Source organism: Mesocricetus auratus, unplaced genomic scaffold (genome assembly GCF_017639785.1).
Source record: "Mesocricetus auratus isolate SY011 unplaced genomic scaffold, BCM_Maur_2.0 Super-Scaffold_100676, whole genome shotgun sequence".
Lineage (NCBI taxonomy): Eukaryota > Metazoa > Chordata > Mammalia > Rodentia > Cricetidae > Mesocricetus > Mesocricetus auratus.
The window spans coordinates 38,698,091-38,710,556 of record NW_024429266.1 but is presented as its reverse complement, the minus strand read 5'-3'; the positions used below and the strand labels follow the sequence as shown (position 1 = coordinate 38,710,556).

The following is a 12,466-nucleotide window of genomic DNA, read 5'->3' as shown; positions in this document are numbered from 1 at the left end:
GAGCTGAAGAATTCTGACAAACAACAAACCATCCTCTGAAACTGAGATCTTGACATTCATGCTCCATGAAGTCACTCCATGAAGACTCAGATTTTTCTTAGTTTTTGAAAGATGTAAAGTTTACCCTTATAGGATGTGAGCTGTGGTGATACCAAGCACAGTACTCATGGGGCAGAGTCACGTGGTCCCAATTCCTGGATGAGGAAACTGAGGCATAGGGGCAACAGGCCTAAGACAGACAGGACAAACAGTATCAAGAACACAGGGATGCCAATGCGTTCAGCCACTTGGTTTGACTTAGCTATTTGGCAAACCACTTCCTCCCTATCGGGGCTGTGTGCATGCAGCGTAAATCACCTTTGGCCTTTTGGGTGGTATTTTTTTACTTTATTTTCTCAAGCGAAGAGTGAGTGATATTATCAGTGAATATCATGGAGACAGCAGGTTAGGCCACTCCTGATGGCTGCACTTGGAAATCATCTCCATTGTGATAAATAGCATTTGCCACCCCCGCCCCACGAGCCTAACAAGGAAATCCGGCGCTGTACGGCTTTCTTCCCGTTCCTTATTCTGCAAACCCCTCTGGTCCTGCATTTGTCTTGCTGAGCTTTTCAAACAACCTAAAATAAACCTTGAGTCACCTGTGTCTCTTTCCCCTTTTGCTTCCCGCGTTAGATTTTCATGATTAACCTCAAACGCAGGAAGGACAGGCGGGACCGGATGCTGCGCACGCTCTACGAGCAGGAGATTGAGGTCAAGATCGTGGAGGCCGTGGATGGGAAGTGAGTCTTCCTTGCAGGTGTGCTTGGAGCAGGGTGGTGCCTTCCCCGACTGAGGAGGAGTCCTGGAGGGAGGGGCATGGCCATGGGGGACAGATGCTTGGGAGGATGCCCGTTGTAGCAGTGATGCTCGTTTCCGAGTTGGCCTAGGACCCACTCCCCAGCCAGTGATCTCTGAGTCTCACACCACTGGAGAAGATTGCCCTGTCTCTGTCCACTCTCAGAGCTGAGGTGGTTTCCAGTTTTCTCTCACGTAGTGAATGGGTTTAGAATCGTGTTCCGGTCTGAAGAAAACAAACAAACCAAACCAAGTCGATAAAGGTCTATGTGTCCTGTTGTGTGAGACATCTAGATTCCTCCCAGTCAGACCATAGGAAAATCAGACATACCCAGAACTGACTATGACTCAGGCTAGCCTTGAACTTGTTATTCTGCCGCAGCCTCCAGAGTGCTGGGGTTTACAGGTGTGTGTCAGTTTATATCTCCTACATTTAAACATTTGATCCATGCTGAGCTGAGTGTCATATATGATGTGTAACAGGGATTCCCTTCTTGTTTACATATGGTCATTTGCCTTTCCCTGTACCACTTACCTAACAACTACATTAACCCTCTGCAGTCTTGGTCATAAATGTAAGAGAATACTTCCGACCTCTTGATTCCATTACGTTAATCTACAGATCCAGCCTTACGCTAGTTCCACGCTGACTTCAGGACTGTAGCTTTTGAGTGTAAGGAAGTGTGAGTCCTGCACCTCTTTTACCGTTTAGCAAGGCTATTTTACATATTGTAGGTGCCTGGTGTTCTGTGAGTTTTAGTCGTTTTACACACACACACACACACACACACACACACACACACACACCAGCTTGGGTTTTGATAGGAGCTGCACTAAATCTACAGATCAGGTGAAGGAGTGCCAAGAATCACAAGTCTCTTGCTAGGTCTATGCCAGTTCTTTGAATGACACTTAGTTGTTTTCAGTTTATTCCTTGGTATTGTTGATGACATGGTAATAACATTATTTCTTTAATTTAATTTTTGAAGGTTTATTGCCAAATGTATACAAATACTATTGGTGTTGTATACCAATCATATACTCCACAGCCATATTTATCAGCTCTAAGTGTGTATGTGTGTGTGCGTATGCCCATTATTATTTCTTCTTTTCCAATCTGGATAGTACTTACTTCCTTTTCTTGCCTTATGGCCCTGGCTGTTGCCTTGAGTACAACATTCAAAAGAAATGATGAGAACTTATACTTTTGTCACATGTCATAAGATCATATTCCTCATCTCATAGAGAAAGCGTTTAGGATTTTTTTCTCTGTTAAGTACTGTATTAAGGGTACAGTTGTATAGAGTTAATGGGCTATACCTTATATTACTGTTTTCTTGTAATTTCTTAACATGAAAGTTTGTCAGATGCATCTTCCACCGAGATGATCACATAACTTCTTGTCTATCAACACGGTGCATTGATTTGCTACATCTTCACATGTTAAACAACACTTGCAATCCTGGGGAAAAATTTCACCTAGTCATGCATACAATCCCTCACTTCTGTTGCTAGATTCCACATACTAGTATCTTCTTGAAGATTCTACATCTATATTAACAGGAATATTGACCTGTAGCTTTCTAGTTTTGTTTCATAGAGTCACTTGGAATTGGTTCTTTCCTGCTCTATTTGTTTTGGAAAGGTTGTTAAGAACTTGTATTATTTCTTCTTTGAACCTCTGGCTTTAGGCTTCTCTTTGTAGAAGATTTCAGATTACTAACCAAACTTCTTTCCTTGTTTAGACTGAGAATTTCTTATTTTTCAAGCAATTTCAGTAATTCCACTGTCATATAAATTTGCATTTAATCTAGGTATTTTTAAAAAAATGGCAAACAAATATTTATAGTATAATCCTTTTTACTTCTATAAGACCAATCGTGTACCTGCTCTTTCATTCTTGAATTTAGTAACTGAATAGTAGTAAATGAATCTACTCGCTTTGTTAATTTGTAGGTCTAAGTAAAAGACCATTAGCTTTCTTGTTCTTTTCAAATAAACAGGCTCTCTCTCTCTCTGTCTCTCTCTCTCTCTCTCTCTGTGTCTGTGTGTGTGTGTGTGTGTGTGGTGTTCTGTATTGTTTTCTATTCTATAATTTATTTATTCCAATGTAGTCCTTACTCTTCTCTATTTCCTAGTTAATGTGAGTTTAATTTGCCTTTTCTTCCACTAGTTTTCAAAAATGGTTGGGTGGGTCACATGTATTCCTTTTTAATGACATTGTTACAGTTGTAATTGTGTGTCTAGGTACTAAATACTGCATTAAGTACAGTTCATAAGTTGCAATATCCTGTATTTTCACTCATTTCAAAATATTTTCTAATTTTCCTCATGATTTCATTTTTAGTCATAGATTATTTAGAAGTGTGTTAATTTCATGGGTTTGTTTATTTCTCGATTTGTGTTCTTATTAATCATTCCACTGTACCATTTTAATCGATGGAGGTTTGACTTAGGGTCTTTGTGGTCTTTATGGTCTAACGCATGTCTTTCTTGGAGAATGCTCCAGGTACACTTGAACACATGAATGCGTTGCTGTCATTGAATGGAGTGCTCTACAGATGTCTGTTAAGTCTAATTGGCTTCTAGTGTTTTTCAAGTTTTACTTATATGTAAGTGTTATGTCTTCCTAAATGATTTATCATCTCTCATTGTCTTTAGAATATATTTTCTCTGCAGGTTTATTTTTTCTGATAATAAAGCCCTTCATCTCTCTTACGGCTGCTGTTCACATCATGTATCATCTTACGGCTACTGTTCACATCATGTATCATCTTACGGCTACTGTTCACATCATGTATCATCTTACGGCTGCTGTTCACATCATGTATCATTGTCCACCCTTTTACTTTCAACCTGTTTGTGTTTTGAGTTGGAATCCTGTCTCTTGTAGACAGCATGTTGTTGGATTATTTAAAATCCCTTGCTGTTGATTGCAGTGTTGAATCCATTTGCCTTCACTACCTTTCCCTGCCTTCTAAGGGCTTAAAGTGGGAAGTAAGAGACTGGGTCTTTGAGACTTTTTATTCTGGGAAAATTTACAGCCTTGAGTATAGTCATGTGGCCACTTTCGGTGGCCACATGACCCCAGTTCTCACAACTCATGGTTTTGTGAGGTGACTGGTGTTTAAGGATGCTGTAGGACTTGGGAGAAAGGATTTCAATTAAGATAAATAGAAAGCTTACAAAACTAACTGTGCATGTAGATTCCATTGTTCTCCTTAACAAGCACTCCATGGATTATTGTGGGACCTTAGTTAATTTCCAGAGTTTTGGAAACCTGATGGTGGCCATTTAACCAGTGCCTTGTTACTTTTTTTTAATCATTTTTTATTTTAAATTTAAATAGCTTGTTTTACATGTCAATCCCAGTTCCCTCTCCCTCCCCTCCTCCCGCACTCCCCTTCCCCCCCACCCTCCCACCCTATTGCCAAATCCTTCCACATAGGGGATATCTAGAGTCTGTCATTTTACTCTGGGTAGGGTCCAGGCACTCCCCTAAGAGTCCAGGCTGAGAGAGCATCCCTCTTTGTGCTATAGGCACACGAAGACTGTTTGTATACCAGGGATAGACACTGATCCACAGCTCAGGGCCCCATAGGTTGCCCAGGCCTTCTCGCTGACACTCACATTTGGGGGTCCAGATCAGTCCCATGCTGGCCTCCACACTGTCAGTCTGGGGTCCAAGAGCTCTCCCCTGTTCAGATCAGCTATCTCTGCTGGTTTTGCCAGCCCATTCTTTGCTAATTTGCTCATCACTCCTCTCTCTCTGTCACTGGGTTCCTTGGGTTCAGTTCAGTGATTAATTGTGTGTTTGCCTCTGCTTCCATCAGTCACAGGATGAAGGCTCCCGGATGGTTATAGACATCAAGTTCATTATCAGGAATGGGCATTCGAGGTGGTCTCTCCACTATTGCTTAGCTTGCCAATTGGTGTTATCCCTTTAGATCACTCGAGGTCGCTCTGGTGCCTGATCTGTATTCGATCCTATGATTCCCTCTTCCCCCTATTCTACCCCCACCCCCTCAACTTCCTGTTCCCCCATGACCAACTCTCTTCCTCTTCACCCCCTCTCTTCTTCCCAGGTCCCACTCCCCCCCACCCCTCGCTGTGTTCCCCATCCATTCAGGGGATCTTGTCTCAATCCTCTTCTCTTGGGTACTATGCATATATGCATATCTTTTAGGTTCTTTCCTGTTTCCCAGACCCTCTATCAGTGGAAGTGCAGACTGGCACTATCCTGATCCATGTCTAAAATCCATATATGAGTGAGTACATACCATGTTTGTCTTTTTGCGACTGGGTTACCTCACTCAGGATGGTTTCTTCCAGTGCTATCCATTTCCCTGCGAATTTCAAGATTCCATTGTTTTTTTCTGCTGAGTAATACTCCATTGTGTAAATGTACCACATTTTCTCTATCCACTCTTCAGTTGAGGGGCATCTAGGTTCTTCCAGGTTCTGGCTATTACAAATAATGCTGCTATGAACATAGTGGAGCAGATACCCTTGTTGTATGAACTTGCCTCATTTGGATATATGCCTAAGAGTGGAATTGCTGGGTCTAGTGGTATATTAATTCCCATTTTCCTGAGGAATCTCCATACTGATTTCCAAAGAGGCTGTATGAGTCGGCACTCCCACCAGCAGTGGAGGAGTGTTCCTCTCTCTCCACATCCTCTCCAGCATAAATTGTCTTCGGTGTTTTTGATTTTAGCCATTCTGACAGGAGTCAGATGGTATCTCAGAGTTGTTTTGATTTGCATTTCCCTGATGGCTAAGGATGTTGAGCACTTTCTTAAGTGTCTCTTGGCCATTTTAGCCTCCTCTACTGAGAATTCTCTATTTAGCTCTGTACCCCACCTTTCAATTGGATCCTTTGGTGTTTTGGAGACTTGTTTCTTGAGTTCTTTGTAAATTTTGGAGATTAGCCCTCTGTCAGATGTAGGGTTAGTGAATATCTTTTCCCATTCTGTGGCCTGCCTTTTTGTCTTTTTGACTGTGTCCTTTGCCTTACAGAAGCTTTTTAGTTTCAGAAGGTCCCATTTGTTAATTGTCGATCTCAGTGCCTGTGCCACTGGTGTTATGTTTAGGAAGTGGTCTCCTGTACCAACTCGTTGAGGAGTATCTCCCACTTTCTCTTCTAAAAGTTTCAGTGTGGCTGGATTTATGTTGAGATCTTTGATCCATTTGGACTTAAGTTTTGTACAAGGCGATAAACATGGATCTATCTGCAGTCTTCTGCATACCAGTACCCAGTTATGCCAGCACCATTTGTTGAAGATGCTTTCTTTTTTCCATTGTACAGTTTTAGCTTCTTTGTCAAAAATCAAGTGTTCATAGTGTGTGGGTTAAAATTAGAGCTTTCGATTCGGTTCCATTGGTCTACCTGCCTATTTTTGTGCCAATACCAAGCTGTTTTCAGGACTATAGCTCTATAATAGAGCTTGAAGTCAGGTATGGTGATGCCTCCTGAAGTTCCTTTATTGTATAGGGATGTTTTAGCTATCCTGGGCCTTTTGTTTTTCCATATAAAGTTGATTAATGTTCTTTCCAGGTCCTTGAAGAATTGTGATGGAATTTTTGTAGGGATTGCATTGAATCTGTAGACTGCTTTTGGCAAGATTGCCATTTTTATTATGTTGATACTACCAATCCAAGAACATGGGAGATCTTTCCATTTTCTGGTATCTTCTTTGATTTCTTTCTTTAAAGACACAAAGTTCTTGATATACAGGTCTTTAATTTCCTTGGTTAACATTATCCCCAGATATTTGATGCTGTTTTTGGCTATTGTAAAGGGTGATGTTTCTCTGATTTCTTTCTCAGTCACTTCATCATCTGTATATAATAGGGCCACTGATTTTTTTGAGTTTACCTTGTATCCTGCCACATTGCTGAAGGTGTTTATCAGCTCTAGGAGTAACCTTGCGGAGTTTTTTGGGTCACTTATGTAAACTATCATATCATCTGCAAATAGTGAAAGTTTGACTTCTTCTTTTCCTATTTGTATCCCCTTTATCTCCTTTTGTTGTCTTATTGCTGTAGCTAGAACTTCAAGTACAATATTGAAGAGATATGGAGAGAGTGGACAGCCTTGTCTTGTTCCTGATTTTAGAGGAATTGCTTTGAGTTTCTCTCCATTTAGTTTGATGTTAGCTGTTGGTTTACTGTATATTGCTTTTATTATATTCAGGTACATTCCTGTTATCCCTGATCTCTCTAGGACCTTTATCATGAAGGGGTGCTGGATTTTGTCAAAGGCTTTTTCAGCATCTAGTGAGATTATCATGTGGTTTTTCTTTCGCAGATTGTTAATATGGTGGATTACATTGATAGATTTTCTAATGTTGAACCATCCCTGCATTCCTGGGATGAAGCCTACTTGATCATGGTGGATGATTTTTCTGATGTGTTCTTGAATCCGGTTTGCGAGTATTTTATTGAGTATTTTTGCATCAATGTTCATGAGGGAAATTGGTCTATAGTTCTCTTTCTTAGTTGTGTCTTTGTGTGGCTTGGGTATCAAGGTAATTGTAGCCTCGTAGAAAGAGTTTGGCAGTGAGCCTCCTGCTTCTATTGTGTGGAATACTTTGAGGAATATTGGAATTAGCTCTTCTTTGAATTTCTGGTAGAATTCTGCACTGAAGCCATCTGGGCCTGGGCTTTTTTTATTTGGGAGACTTTTGATGACTGCTTCTATTTCATTAGGGGTTATAGGTCTGTTTAGATTGTTTATCTGTTCTTGATTTAGTTTTGGCAAGTGATATCTATCCAGGAAATTGTCCATTTCCTTTAAATTTTCAAATTTTGTGGAGTACAGATTTTCAAAGTATGCCCTGATGATTCTCTGGATTTCCTCAGAGTCTGTTGTTATGTCCCCTTTTCCATCCCTGATTTTGTTAATTAGCATGCTCTCCCTCTGTCTTTTGGTTAGTTTGGACAGAGGTTTATCTATTTTGTTGATTTTCTCAAAGAACCAACTCTTTGTTTCATTGATTCTTCTCAGTGTTTTTCTGGTTTCTACTTGATTGATTTCAGCCCTCAATTTGATTATTTCCTGGCGTCTGCTCCTCCTGGGGGAGTTTGCTTCTTTTTGTTCTAGAACATTCAGCTGTGCTATTAATTCTCTAGTATGACTGTTCTCCAGTTTTTTCATGTGGGCACTTAGTGCTATAAACTTTCCTCTCAGCACTGCTTTCAAAGTGTCCCATAAGTTTGTGTATGTTGTGTCTTCATTCTCATTGAAATTGAGGAAGTCTTTAATTTCTTTTTTTATTTGTTCCTTTACCCAGGGATGGTGCAATTGTGCATTGTTCAATCTCCATGAGTTTGTAGGGTTTCTGCGATTTGTGTTATTGTTGAATTCTAATGTTAATGCATGGTGGTCTGATAAGATGCAGGGGGTTATTCCAATTTTTTTGTATCTGTGGAGATTTGCTATGTTTCCTATTATGTGGTCAATTTTAGAGAAGGTTCCATGTGGTGCTGAGAAGAAGGTATATCCCTTTGTATTTGGGTGGAATGTTCTATAGATGTCTGTTAAACCCAGTTGGGTCATAACTTCTATTAGTTCTTTTGTTTCTTTGTTAAGTTTCTGTCTGGAGGTCCTGTCTAGCGGTGAGATCGGAGTGTTGAAGTCTCCTACTATTAGTGGGTGAGATTTTATGTGCATTTTGAGCTTTAGTAATGTTTCTTTCACGAATGTAGGTGCCTTTGTATTTGGGGCATAGATGTTTAAAATTGAGACTTCGTCTTGATGTATTTTTCCTTTGATGAATATGAAGTGTCCTTCTTCATCTCTTTTGATTGATTTTAATTTGAAGTCTAATTTGTTAGATATTAGGATTGCTACACCCGCTTGTTTCTTGGGACCGTTTGATTGGAAGATCTTTTCCCAACCCTTTACTCTGAGATAACATCTGTCTTTGATGTTGAGATGTGTTTCTTGTATGCAGCAGAAGGAAGGGTTCTGTCTTCATATCCATTCTGCTAGTCTGTGTCTTTTTATAGGCAAGTTGAGGCCGTTGACATTGAGGGATATTAATGACCATTGATTGGTGATCCTTGTTTGTGCTTGATTTATTGTTAGTGAAGTTATTTTGTGTAGTTTCTCCTCCCTTTTTCTTTTGGTGTTTTGTAAAGTGTGATTATATATTGCCTGTGTCTTTGTGAATGTAGTTATCTTCCTTGGCTCTAGGTTTTCCTTCTAGCATTTTCTGTAGAGCTGGATTCATGGATACGTATTGTTTAAATCTGGCTTTGTCATGGAATATTTTGTTTTCTCCATCTATGGTAATTGAGAGCTTTGCTGGATATAGTAGTCTGGGCTGGCATCCTTGTTCCCTTAGCGTTTGTAGGACATCTGACCAGGATCTTCTGGCTGTCATCGTTTCCATTGAGAAGTCAGGTGTAATTCGGACAGGTCTGCCTTTGTATGTTACTTGGCCTTTTTCTTTAGCTGCTCTTAATATTTTCTCTTTACTCTGTAGGTTTGATGTTTTGAGTATTATATGGCGAGGTGACTTCTTTTTCTGGTCGAGCCTATTTGGTGTTCTGTAAGATTCTTGTACTTTCATAGGCATATCTTTCTTTAGGTTAGGGAAGTTTTCTTCTATGATTTTGTTGAATATGTTTTCTGTACCTTTAAGTTGAATTTCTTCACCTTCTTCTATACCTATTATTCTCAGGTTTGGCTTCTTCACGGTGTCCCATATTTCCTGGATATTTTGTGTTAAGGATTTGTTGGTTTTGAGATTTTCTTTGGTTGACGACTCTATATCCTCTAATGAGTCTTCAACACCTGAGATTCTCTCTTCTATCTCTTGTATTCTATTGGTGATACTTGCATCTGTAGTTCCTGATCGTTTACCCAGCTTTTCTATTTCCAGCATCCCTTCATTCTGTGTTTTCTTTATCGTTTCTATTTCAGCTTTCAATCCTTCAACTGTTTGAGTTGTTTCCTTAATTTTTTTGGTTGTTCTTTCTTGGTGCTCTTCAGATTCTTTGAGAGATTTGTTTATTTCTTGAATTTTTCCCCCATTTCATGGATTTTTTGTTTGTTTTTCTTCTATTTCTTTAAGGGATTTCCTCGTTTCTTCTTTGAGGGTCTCCATCATCTTCATGAAATAATTTTTAAGGTCTGTCTCCTCTTCTTCGTCTATGTAGTGCTTTTCGGGTCTTGCTGGTGTTGGATCCCTGGATTCTGGTGGGGTCATGTTGGTGTTTCTATTGCTGAGTGATCTCTTATTCTGTCTTCTTCCCATCTCTTCTTTCAGTGGGTGCTGGTGGGGTCTTTCCGTCTCCACTGGTCTCCTTCCTTCCTGCAGCTGAAGCTGGGGATGCTGACACGGAGTTTGGGTCCTGGTAGGGCTGATGTCTTTCCTGAAGCTGGTCTCACTGGGGTTGGGGTCTTGGAATTGTTGACTTCTTTGCTGTGTGGGCAGGTCTCCTGAAGCTGTACTCGCTGGGGTTGGGGTCTTGGAAGGGCTGATGTCTTTCCTGAAGCTGGACTCGCTGGGGTTGGGGTCTTGGAAGGGCTGATGTCTTTCCTGAAGCTGGACTCACTGGGGTTGGGGTCTTGGAGGGGCTGATGTCTTTCCTGTGTGGGCGGGTCTTCTGGATGCCAGGAGCGGCCCGGAAGATCAACGGGGATGGGGGATGGGCAGGCGGTCCCCGCCGGAGACCCAATCTCATCTGAAGCTGGACTCGCTGCCTTGTTACTTTTATAAAGAGACATTTACTCCATTCGGAACATTTAAGCAATGTTTTATTTTAGACCTTGTTTGAGTTTTAGGTCCAAAGGAATGTCACATATGCATAGTTTCTCTTCTAATTATTTCCTGTCCTCAGCTCTTCCAGGATATAATGTGCCTATAAGTTGCTTTTCCTTCATTAGGAGAGTACTTTTTCAAAGTTTAAAAAAAAAAACTATGGAAAACAAACAAACAAAAACCATGTTGGACACTGGGAGGGATGTGCACATGCAGAAGAGATCATTTTACCTTCATCGTGCTCATGATGTCACTGTGGTACACCGACCTGGAGGCCATCAAGGGGCTTATAGGAAACTGAGAAGTTTTCGTCCATGTATGGAGAGGCTCTACAGAAACACGCTCTCTCTCTCGCTCTCTCTCTCTCTCTCTCTCTCTCTCTCTCTCTCTCTCTCTCTCTCTCTCCCTCTCTGCGTGTGTCTGTCTGTCTGTCATCCCCCTTGTCTCCTTCTTTCTCTCCCCACACTGGAGTGGAGACACCTTGACTTAGATATGCTCATGCATGTTCTTTGTCATACAGGGCACTCAACACAAGCCAGCTGAAGGCATGGAACATTGAAATGCTACCAGGGTACCGTGACCCCTACTCCTCCAGGCCTTTAACACGGGGCGAAATTGGCTGCTTCCTTAGTCACTTCTCTGTCTGGAAAGAGGTAATTAATTCTTTAGAGGAGCAGGCTGGTAATGAGGAAGAGAAAGAACAGAACTTTCAGATGCAAAAGGAGCCTATGATTGTCTCAGAAGCATGCTTACATATCACTATTGCTTTGTGAATCCCATCAGCCCAAGGCCAGCAGCAAAGATCCTAGGGTGGTGGTCTCTGTGCTACTTGGGATGGTGGCAGGTGAAGGTATTCACACCGTGTGAACTTTATTTTCCTGAGCTCATCTTCACAGCAAGCATGAATTGTTTGTGTATGCCTGTCATGTTATCATTTACCAATGAATTCATGCGAGAATCACATGAACTGTTCTCATGTAAGAAGATTCAGAGCCATAGCATGACCCTGTGTCTTACGTATCCAGATACTAGCGGAGGTGGCATTGGTGTATAGGGTACATGAATAAAGCTCAAGTCCCACAAGAAAGAAGAATAACAAAAAGGGAAGGAAAGGCTAAATACAGACCCCTTGGTGCCCTCTCTCCTTTAATGACCCAGTTACAATGTTACAGAAACATAGAGAAGTACATAAATCATAAGGTACTGTCAATGAAATCTCACACATAGAAGACACCCATATTAATACTGGATCAAGAAACAGATGACAAATATGCCAGAGGTGTCCCCCTCTGCCTGATATTCTGGTCACTATTCCCCAAGGGCTATCACCATCCTGGCATCTGAGAGCATGGTCTGGCCTGTCTTTGTACTTTCCTTTATGTGAATGGAACCACACAATACATATGACCCCTCAGTATTGTGTATGAGAGACGTTAACCTGCAAGATTGCTACGACTGTAACATTGATTTAGTTGTAGATCATCTCTCCTCCTTGCTATGACTACGCCACATTCATCCATACATCCTGCTGTCAACAGACATTTTCTTAGATCTGAGCTATGTGCTTTCTCAAATGAAAATGGTATCAGAGTTTTCACACATTCTTTTCCCACTGGTGGCCTTTACAGGTTATTGACCGGGGACTGGAGAAGACGCTCGTCATTGAAGACGATGTGCGTTTTGAGCATCAGTTCAAGAAGAAACTAGTGAAGCTGATGGATGACATTGACAAGGTTCAGCTGGACTGGGAACTGATGTGAGTCACAATATGAGTAGCACTCAAAGACAGTCTTTTCCAAGGTACAGAAAGTCCACCTCCCCAGCTGGTAGGAGACCCAACTCAAGCTTCCTCCCAT

General features: G+C 41.2%; 1 protein-coding gene across 1 annotated transcript in view; it reads left to right on the top strand.

Annotated features, from left to right (window-relative positions):
- Positions 1–12,466, top strand: part of Colgalt2 (collagen beta(1-O)galactosyltransferase 2) — a 107,485-nt gene that overhangs the window by 88,007 nt on the left and 7,012 nt on the right. The window contains exons 8-10 of the mRNA XM_040737600.1: positions 676–782; positions 11,131–11,263; positions 12,239–12,366. Coding sequence (XP_040593534.1) covers positions 676–782; positions 11,131–11,263; positions 12,239–12,366 — 368 coding nt within the window. The remainder of the gene's footprint in view (positions 1–675; positions 783–11,130; positions 11,264–12,238; positions 12,367–12,466) is intronic.